This window comes from Lipophrys pholis, assembly GCF_963383615.2.
Source record: "Lipophrys pholis genome assembly, chromosome: 22".
Taxonomy (NCBI): Eukaryota; Metazoa; Chordata; class Actinopteri; order Blenniiformes; family Blenniidae; genus Lipophrys; species Lipophrys pholis.
In genome coordinates this window covers 3,424,219-3,435,108 of record NC_137644.1, presented here as the reverse complement: position 1 = coordinate 3,435,108, position 10,890 = coordinate 3,424,219, and the positions used below count along the sequence as shown (strand labels likewise).

Below are 10,890 nucleotides of genomic sequence, written 5' to 3'. Positions count from 1 at the left end.
ACGTATGATGGGCTATCAGAAGGAAAAGTTTCCTTTTAAAAAAAATATCTGCATTCATACGTGGTGAGTTCTGCGGCTGCGGGTCCACTTGCTGCGGTTCGCCGGTAGGTGTCGCTGTTTATAAAGAGCTTCGTGCGGGTCCTCCCGGTGCTGTCTCCGGGTCTGCAGACAGGTCGCTCCTCCCCGCCCTGCTCCTCCCGCCCCCCTCCGTTCTATCCAGGTGAACTCCGTCCGAGACAACCAACCCTCGGGCCGCTTCTGGAGCGTTTTTTTCCCCGTCGTTTCACCCAGAATGTCCTAACGGGAGCCGCTCCGCCTCGGACCCGCGTCCGCCACTCGGAGCCCGGCGGTGTGTGAGGCTGTCTGCCCACCCGCGTCCCTCCATCTGCCGGCCAGACTGAAGCGGAGCTCCGCTGAGATGAGGACGGAGCCGGGGCTGCTGTGAGCCGTTCGGGACCTCCGCTCTCCGGGGAAGAAGCTCGGCTCGTGCCCGGGAGCCGCCGCGGCCATGGCGGGGCTCATCAAGAAGCAGATCCTAAAGCATCTCTCCAGGTCAGTGTCCCGGACGCCGCCTGCTCGCCGCTGTCCACCGGCGGCCCGGTGCCGTGACCCGGCGGGACGGCGGCGGTTAAGCGGGCCCCCTGCCCGGCTGTCAGGCTGTCAGGCCGTCAGGCCCGGGTCCGGGTCCGGTCCGGGGAACCTCCCCGCCCGGGGACGTGGCTGCCCGGCTAACGCGTTAGCATCGCGGCTAGCCGCAGAGCTAATCCCGGTTCAGGCTCCGGGCTGGTCGAACCTGTCGAGTGGAGGAGTCAGATTATTAACGACAACAGCCTTCCCCCGGAGACACACCGGCCCGGTTCACCCCGGCACGGTGGCAATACTCAGATTACACGTTTATTAGGAGGAGAGATGGTGAAGATCCAGGAGCAGGTTTGTTTACAGTGTTAATCTGCCCTTTGCGCCTTTACATCTCCTGAGATTACAGCTTTAATCTGTTGCCCCTCAGCACACCTTGCATCACGAACCAAACAAGCCTGGATTCACTCGTATAGATTATAATCCGGGAGGATCCAGGTGTGTACCCAGGTTCACCACTGTGGCACCTCGTCACACTTCCTAATCTCCACAGATTATAATCCAGGTTTTAACACTCATGTAAAAGACCTCTAGCCTGCACCATTTTCAGCCTCTTTTGGTGGTTTTCTATCTGAACGTTCTGCTCTGCTTCTCTTGTTGTTGTTTTGTAGAACCTGCAGGTGTTTGTTGTCACTCCCAATGTTTATGTTCACTTCTAGCTGGTTTTGGTCTCACTATGATCATTTTATGTGTTTATATATTTTCCTTTCCCTCGGTGATTTTACATCTCGTAATAATTTGATACGGTCCTTTTCTGTCACGTCCATATTTGCACTGAAACTAAGTAGTTGCTGTCTGTTCTCTGGAGATCTTGTGGCCGTCCGTGGCCTCTGAGCTACGGCAGTGAGTCAGTCCAGCTCTGTCGGCCTGGTTTTGGCCCGCAGGCCACGTTTTGAACCCCGAGAGAGGATTTCAGACTGTGAGCTGGCTCATTCTGTCTGATTGACTGCACTTTATGGTGCCGTTCTGCTTCACGTTGCCTACCCGGAGGTGAATAAACATCCCTCTGGTTTAGGATGTGGTTGTCTGTGACCTCGTTGAGCTTTTACCTTCACTCCCCCGCGGCCGCCAGCGCTCTTGAGCACACCGAATGATACTTTCACCTTGAGAAGCAAAACGAGGTCATGTGTAGGTGTGTCCCAAAACACATTCCACTGGAGTGGATCTAGACTGTTGGTCACATTTAGGCCAGGTTGACATCGTTTACCCAGAGACACTGTGATTCCACCGCATCTGAGTCGATAACTGAAGCTCCAGGAAGTCGTGCGTCGTCCTTCACTGTCCTCCCAGCTGTGTGTGTGTGTGTGTGTGTGTGTGTGTGTGTGTGTGTGTGTGTGTGTGTGTGTGTGTGTGTGTGTGTGTGTGTGTGTGTGTGTGTGTGTGTGTGTGTGTGTGTGTGTGTGTGTGTGTGTGTGTGTGTGTGTGTGTGTGTGTGTGTGTGTGTGTGTGTGTGTGTGTGTGTGTGTGTGTGTGTGTGTGTGTTGCCCTCAGCAGCATTAACAGCAGCACTGACAGAAAGTGCCTGGAAGACCCGTCGCCCTCGTCATCGGTCTCTGGACTCGCCGTCTGATCCGAGCGGAGCGTCGGAGCCGACCCGCCGGCCGATCGGAGCGTCGCAGGAGAAACGCTGGTGCCGGAGCTCAGATGCAGCAAACCGACAATATACTGTGATGATCAGTGTCGGTGTTAGGAGGAGTGTATTCCTACACCCCTGTCAGTGTGACGACACAGCGACAGGTCGTGTTGTGGGTGTCAACAGGTCGGCTGCTGCAGAGCGCACACTCAGCCCGCCGCCACACATTCAGGCCACGGCCAAATCCTGAACGGACGGAGTGGAGGAGTCACCGACACGTGGAACAATGGAATGTGAAATCCCGTTTCCCAGTCGGGAGCGTCCCAACAAGGAAGTCCATCCAGTAACACTCTGCTGGTTAATAAGTGACGGCCTGGTCGATCACTCCTGAAGTCAGAATTCCCAATCGAAGTCGCTTCACGTGTTGAGTTATCACCGTGGCTGTTGTCACCTTCACTTCACTCATAAGGAAATGCACTTTTCCGTATGAATACTGTTTTATTGAGTTTCTGGAAGCTTTAGGAAACTTCCCACGGAAGTTCCCAACATTAAGATGTATTTTTCTCAGTCGGTTCATTGTGATTTCCCATTAGAAAGAAAAATGGGACTTTCCCACTTGATCTCAGAAGGAAACCTGGAATCTACCGGATCGTCTGTCAGCCCGTCGGGGTCACATGCTGGATTTAGGCCCCGTTTCCACGACAACGCTTCACGTGAAAACGCATCGTTTCTGTGTTTCCTTTTCAGGAATGTTTTTCATTTACACTGTAACGTTTTGAACACGGTCGGTTTCCACGGCAACGGCAAAGGCGGAAAAAGGTGTAGTTAGCATGTTGGGCCACTCGTTGGTGCTGTCGTTTAGTTGTTTGCAATGTTTAGCTATTGCAACACATCATCAGTAGGGTGAAACTAACCTGTCTCACGACGGTCTAACCCAGCTCACGTTCCCTATTAGTGGGTGAACAATCCAACGCTTGGTGAGTTCTGCTTGACAATGAGAGGAAGAGCCGTCATCGAAGGACCAAAAAGCGACGCCGCCATGAACGTTTGGCCGCCACAAGCCAGTTTATCCCTCTGGTCACTTTTCTGACACCTCCTGCTTAAAACCCAAAAAGTCAGAAGGATCGTGAGGCTTCGCTTCCACGGTCTGTATTCATACTGAAAATCAAGATGAAGTGAGCTTTTGCCCTTCTGCTCTACGAGCTATTGGTACGACGTGGCGTTGTTGTCATTAGCAATTTTTGTTTATTGTGATATCTCAAAAACTGTCAACTTTTTTTTATAATTCAGCTTAATATGCGTCATTGCTATCGTTCCCGTCCAAAAATTCTATTTGCAGATTTGTTGGTTTGGATATTCCAGTGAGCTACAGGGACATTGGGCCTATTTTTCTGGGGAACGTTTTCAGTGACTCCGAGCTTCGCTGTTGTCGCATCGACTCTCCACGCACAATGGAAGTTTTGGGTTTTCACTTGAAAGCGTTGTGGTGTGAACGGCCGTTAGCATGATGACGCTATGACCCAGAGACGCCGCGCTGTCTGCTCTCTGCTCTCTGCCAATCACAGCTCCAGCTGCCAGCTTTGCTTTGCAGCGATTGGTCATTCTGAAAAAACAGGCGGAGCCTGGGAACATAAGCTGACTCCAGTGAAAAGCCCTTTTTTTTTTTTTTTTTACCTTCCAGTGTACGATAAATGATTCTGACTTGACGTTCCAGTATTTGGAGTTTTTGCACTTGGAGTTTAGTTTGAGAATCCTGAGACCCTGAAAGTCTCAGCTTTAGAGACGTTTCTGACGCTGACGGCGACCATGATGGGGCCGTTGGCCTCAGCCAGCTTCATTCTTCACGCTTGGCTGACCGGCGGCTCCGCGGCGACTCGTCCTCCGGCCCAGACCAGTGAGCCTGCATGACTTCTGATGTTCTTCCTGTGTGAGGAATGTTTTCATCGGCCAAGTGTCCTGCACTCAGGTCAAACACAGGTAGGCCCTGGGGGGCGGTTGACGAGGACGCAGGTGTTTCTCTGGTTTGTGTATCGATGGGATTCTGGCCGGGAGCCAGGCGGCGGCGTCCGGTTACAGTCGTACGGGAGGCGGAAGGAGAAGCGGCTCCGGGCCACTCGCTCACTCACACTCCACGTTCCTCTGAAAGTTCAATGAAATCTCCTTGAGGTCGACCTTCAAGCTCAGCTTGCAGTTAATAATTTTCTCTCCGCATGATTTCTTAGAGTAAATAATGCATGAAGGGAGGAGAAGCTGCATTTTGACTGCGTGAACTTTTCCCACAGGCCGGGGGGAAAAAAAAACTCGGCATTTTAAAATGCATCACATTGTTGAATGCTGCAAACCACATCCTGCAAACGATGAAGACCTTCCGCTCTTCGTTGGACTGAAGCGTTTTGAGCTGTGAAGGATTCTCCTCCAAACAGTTGAAGAAATCCGCACGTGTGATCCATCCGTCCTGTAAAGCAGTGGCGGGCGTTCATTTGAAAGGCTCCACGTGAAAACCTGTGGCAGGCGTGGAGTCGAGCCAGAGGTTCTGCTTCGTGTGACTACATCAGGAGCAGTGTGTCAGGTCAGCTGCTGTCAATCACTCGGCTGCTTGTCTTCCGCTGTGTTGGAGCCTGTTGGGTTCCGTTCTTCTTTCTAAGTTCTACTGGCTGGTTTGGGTGTGAACTCAGGGTGTGGAGTCCCAGGAGAGAAAATTCCATACCGGTGACTCCCAGCTGATCATCAGCAGGTCCACGTGTGGGAAAGAAACCGTTTCTGACTGTCGGCCGGAGTGATAAATGTGTTTGTGGGGCTATTTTGGGTTGAAACTGTGGAGTAATGAAAACTGAGGATGAACAGAAAACAAGCGCGGGAATATCATATACCATGAAAAGACTTCCTGTGTTTTCTGGACTATATCAAAGAAATGCTTCATTAAATTTAAACATTTAATGCTTCATTAAAAGTTTGAAGAATTCCTGGATATTTTTCATGTCCAGACGTAAGTGCATCAATGAGACAGTATGTTTGGTATCTATTCTTAATTTGCATCATTATATATGACCAGTTGAATAAGAAAGTCACGTATAGTCTTGAAGATATAAGATCTTGTTTCATGTTGACATTTTCCTGAACATTAAAAATTCACGCAGCTTCTTGTATCAGAAAAGGATTTTTTTGTTCAAACTTTTCCAAGACCAATGGAAACCCTCAGTTTGTATGATTCCCCACCAGATTGTATAAAGGAGGAGCTTCATTTACCAAAGCGAGTTGAGATGTTTGGTGGTTTAGGTCAATACCTTGAAAACCAGAGTCCCACTGAGTTCTGATCAAACTGGACTTGATGAGCTGCTGAGCGCCGGTCTGGAGGGAGGAGGTCTGGAGTTCAGGTGGAACCTTCATGAGATCTGCTCTCTGGTGGATCCGTCCCTCTCTCTTTCCGTCCTCCGTGTCTTTACGATGATGCTCCTCAGCAGTTCTCGCTCGCCACTGGTGGACGGCGATGAGGACTCGGTCCTCCGCCGTGGGCGTCTCATCACTCCAGCGAAGCGGCGTTCTGCAGAGCGGCACCCTCCCCGGTACTCTGGCATCCCATTCCACCGTGTAACGGTGGTGCAGGGGTTGTTTTTCTGTCGCTCTAAGCTTTTCATAAATATTCCACACTTCCGCTTTCCCACCAGCAGGATGAGCTGGCTCCTCCCACAGGCTTCGTTGTTGGAGTGTGTGTGTGTCTGTGGGCTGCGACGTGATTCAGGCTCTTGATGCAGTTTGATTTGAACGGCCTGGTGACGCCTTCTCGCCTCGGCAAACAACGTTTTCTGACTCTCGATCGAATCACATGGCTCTGGAGGAAAAGCCAGCGATGCCCACAGAGGGCGACAGTGAGTCAGTGATAAACACACCAATTCTCTATAGTCAATCAATTTCAGAATATTGCAGCGTGTTTCAAAGTCATATCTTTTGAAAGATTTTGGATACTGATGATCTTCAGTTCAGATGATGGAACAATAACAGGTCATTTGAAAGACGGCTGGTTTGTTACTTTGAGGTTGTTTGAGAGTTTTTACTCAAACTTCACACACTCAGTGTGTCTGTAGTCTGTCATGAGTGAACAAATGGTTTCTCTCGGTCTCTCTCCTTTTTGAGTTTCATCATATTTCTCTTTTCATTTGTGTGTCTGAACTTTTACTTCTCTACCTTCTGTCTCTGTTCGTATCTAACATGAAGACGATGCCGGCCTGCAGAAAGGGCCAGGAACAGAGAAGGCTGAAGATCTTTGACATCGGTTTTGTCTTTAATGTCTTTAACGGATGCAAACTTGCAGGACTGTTAAGATGCTGACTCAGCAGACCTACTTCCCTCTCTTCTGTCCTTCTCCTCTGGTGGTAAATTCAATCATCTGCTCTGGTATCAGTTGAGGAATCCTGATCTTAATGGACTCTGTTATCACCGTGCTGAGACTTCAGGCTCTGTCGGCTCCGACTGGCTGTAGGATTCTCAGCCTCAGTCGCTGTCATGATTTCCATCTCTGTGGTTGAGCCGGGCCAGCGGTTTGTCAGATGAGTGCTGGAGGGAAAAAATCTGCTTTCCTGGAAAAACCAAACTCCTGAGTCGCAGAGGAAGTGTCCCTCCTCCCTTTCTTCCCTCTCTACCAGTTTTTAATAGACCTCCTTCGAGCTTCTTCATTCTTCCTTCTCTGTAAGTCTTGAAAGCTAAAAGAAAATCTCTGTTGTCACTCTGGCCTTCTTCCTGGCAGTGATGTCATCACACTGCGCCGCTGATGCATCATCAGCGAGTGCCGAGAAGCCGTTTCCATGGACCACATCAGCACAGAGCAGAGTCAGGCCGGTGTGGGTCAAAGACGAGTTCAGAGGTCAGCTGAACAGAAACCGCAAAACAAAAGTGTCTCTAGTACTTTTCTCTCAATACTAATAATGTCTTTCTCACACCACCACAATAGAGTAGAAATAAAAGTTTGCTTTAATTTGAGGATATTTACTTCAAGAGTTTTGTACTTGTGCCTCTAAAGGAAGTAAAATGTCCACTGCTGGAGGAAAGTAGATTATCTGAAGACTAGACGTTTGTGCACAGGAAGGATGTCAACGGTTTACACTGAGACACGCCCGTTCATGAAGCTGATATTGTCGCTACGACGCCAGAGTGCTAACCATTGCACTGTGTGGCCCGACTGGAAAGTTAAACCTGGATGTCTCATATTTAAAAAAAAAATTCTGTTGCCATGGAGACGCTCCCTGCTCAGTTTCACACAGTGATGGAGCCACCTGACCTGCCTTGTTAGCATCGATATGAGCTAACGGCTATCATGCTCGCGATGCTAACTCGGTTCCACAAACAGATATATGGCGTTGGTGAGGGTCTGTGCTCTACAGAGTGTAGCTCTAGTTCAGTCACGGCTGATAGTTCCTTTGGTATTTCTTCAAGATTCCACCACACAGGCCTGTGGTCTTGGCTCTTGCTGTGTAATGGTTATTGATCAGTCCTCCACTGCACGGCCCGCAGCGTGCCCTGGCCTCGTTGTGGACCTGGACCTGGCCCGCAGCCTGCCCTGGTCTCGTTGTGGACCTGGACCTGGCCCGCAGCCTGCCCTGGTCTCGTTGCGGACCTGGACCTGGCCCGCAGCGTGACCCGGCCTCATTGTGGACCTGGACCTGGCCCGCAGCGTGCCCTGGCCTCGTTGTGGACCTGGACCTGGCCCGCGGAGCATTTCCCCGCCCGCTGTAATAATGGCCCAAGTCTCGTGAGCAGCAATGAAAGGGGACAATGACGGCATGTGAACTTAATACCCTCTACCTCTCGCTGCTCTGCCCGCTGGCATCGGCCTCCCCAATGCAGCTTGTTCAGCTTTAGCAGCCGTGATATGAGGCGGCTGATGATCAACATTTTATTTGATCACAGTATTGATTTATTTATGAAGCAGGACGGAGGTGAGAGGAAGCCAATGGCACCCGGGAGAGCCGGAGCCAGGGAGCCGGTGAAGTTCGCTGGTTGATATTTGATCGGCAGCAGGAATGAATATTTCACTGGCCACAAGGCCGAGACGCTACACCTCCTCCTCCTCCTCCTCCTCCTCCGAGGGGGAAACTGTTTGTGCCTCACTGTGTCTATGAACCTGAGTGAGAACGTCTGGATCACCATCGTCGCTGTTTGTTTGTGGGAACCTGGTTTTCGTCTTGTTCCTCTGCCGAGTCCCTGTTTCTGCACCTCCTGCTGAATAATTCACAGTGACGGAGAGGGGAGGAGGCGCTACCAGGAGGAGGCGCTACCAGGAGGAGGCGCTGCCAGGAGGAGGCGCAGGGTGGAAAGAAGCAGGAATCTGATGGGCTGAATCATTTGAAACTCATCCTGCAGACTCACAAAGCCAGAAGTTTCTTTAACGGCTCATGTTTTGACTCCGAGCCCACCCTGACGTGGATCCTTTAATTTTCCATCAAAGAAACGTCGGAACAAGAAACCCTTTGTCTCCCGGAGACGCTCCGGTTACTGAGCGGCTCCTCACTCATTCATCATCTCCTCATGAAAAACTGACAACAGACCGTCTTCACATAACTTCATTCCCTGTGACTTGATTTCCCCCAAAATAAACAAACATTTTAAATTTAATGTTCTGATATTCTGACCCTGTTTTCACACGCCGTCCCTGAAAACATCTCGTGTGCTCAGTGATCGTAGGACGTTAATCTCTGAATGTCTGACAGTCCAGTCTCTCCCAGACCAGACCAGACGACACAAAGAGCCACATTCTGTCAGCAAGCCTCAAATATACCTTTACCTGAGTTGTGTTGCTCATGTGCAGTCGCAGCGTTGGGTGTATTTCGGTGGCAGCTTTGCAGTGCCCCCTACAGGCTTGGCATATGTACTACATCACTTTGAGTGGTTTTCATGGTGTCATGTGGACGTAGATGTTTCCTGTGTGGGCGGGACCTTACTTCATTCATGCACCTTGTTAATGTTAATTGTTCTGCAGGTTCAGACTGTGGACACTGATCAGGGATTGATGTTGATCAGGGATTGATACAATCAATTGAACTTGACAGATCAGAATGTGAAATCAATACTGTCCCTGTTTTTTTTTTATTTTTATAAAGAGATTCCATTTGACTAATCTGCAGAGATTTACAGCTCAATAAAACATTCAGTAACCGATGACCATGAACCAGCCGTCAGGACACCGCTGGGTCAGAACCAGCCAGTCGGAGCGCTCCAGTCTCTTGGTTTAAGCTCCAGACAGATGAGACGCTGCCACAGCATGTCGGTTATCAATATCCGCTCTGGCTCACACTTAAAGAAGAGTTCTGACTCGTCCCATCATGCATTGCAACTCCTCGTCGTCTGTCCAGCATGAAATCATTCATTGTGACATGAAACGATAAATAGAAAAGCTGATCCTGAACCGAGTTCTGGTTTTATGTAATTACTTGTGGTCTTGTTGCCGTGCGACTGGCTAACCTCTAATTATGGTGTTTCTTTGTTTTTGTAATTCAGGAGTGTTTTTCAAAAGGGAGTGTTTGAATTTGACAGCTTCCTCTCAAAGTGAAACAGGTTTTTTTAAAACGAGCTCGTCTTGCAGTGTGTGGGATCGATGTGTTCTGGTGTCTCATCGTGTATCAAAGCTTCCAACTGCTGGATTACAGGTTCCAAATGTTTTCATTTCCCTTCCTCTGTGCAGGTTTGCTAAGAACCTCTCCCCCGATAAGATCAACCTGAGCACGCTGAAGGGAGAAGGTCAGCTGACCAACCTGGAGCTGGACGAGGAAGTCCTCCAGAGCCTGCTGGACCTGCCCACCTGGCTCGCCATCAACCGCGTGGAGTGCAACAAGGCCGCCATCCGGGTGAGCGCCACGCCGACACAAACCAGAGGTTCAGTCGCATCGTCTCAAACTGCACCAAATCAGCTTCAAACGCTGGAAAATCAATGATCGCCTCGCAATCTGTCTTTACAAAAATGTTTTCTGGGCTCCATTAGTTCAATAAGTAAAACCCAAAAGGTAAAGGTTTATAGAAACTATAATGATGAACTTCGAGTCCTCAACATTCAATTCTGAATTAACATGTTCTGAACTAAATGTTAGTTCTACAGTTTGGCCTCAGCTTTCATACCGCTGACGATACGAACTCCGACTTGTGTGAAACTGAATTTTAAAAGAAAAAGAAACAAATGAAAATTTGGACAAAAAAAGCATTTCGGTGAATAAAAATGGCGTTCTGTGTCCAAAGCTCAAAAGAATCTCAAACTGTGACTGGATCAAGACAAAAGACGGTTAAAGGTTGAGTCAATATGAGGAAACTGTTCCCCTCCAGTGTTTAACATTAGAATCAATAGTAACTATTGCAGCTCTAATCTCTTCGACGGATTTGAGTTCTAGTTTTCTCTATTTTCCTCCAGTCCAGACTCTGACGACCAAATTTACCTCGATGGCGTCAAATCTAAAAGAATGAACCATTTTTTTCTTCCGTGCAGCTTCAAGAACCGTAAGTTTCCTATCTGGTTCTGAAGTGTAACGACATGTGTAACGACATGTGTAACGACATGCCCTGGCTCACCCTGACTCGCCCTGGAAAGCCTGAACCAAGCCCAGTCATTTCCGCGCTGACTGGACTTTCACCACAGAACAAAGTCCAGCCTCCTCCTTTCAACCCCGAGCTCTCCAAGATGTTTATTTCTTCCTGGCGTGTCT

At 49.4% G+C, this 10,890-nt stretch overlaps 1 protein-coding gene across 3 annotated transcripts in view; it reads left to right on the top strand.

Moving 5' to 3' along the window:
• Window positions 1-214: 214 nt before the first annotated feature.
• Window positions 215-10,890, top strand: part of bltp3b (bridge-like lipid transfer protein family member 3B) — a 31,012-nt gene continuing 20,336 nt past the window's right edge. For all 3 annotated transcript variants that reach the window (XM_080491786.1, XM_080491785.1, XM_080491787.1), the window contains exons 1-2: window positions 215-552; window positions 9,882-10,044. In XM_080491786.1, the coding sequence (XP_080347912.1) occupies window positions 509-552; window positions 9,882-10,044 (207 nt within the window). In that variant the 5' untranslated portion in view covers window positions 215-508. The remainder of the gene's footprint in view (window positions 553-9,881; window positions 10,045-10,890) is intronic.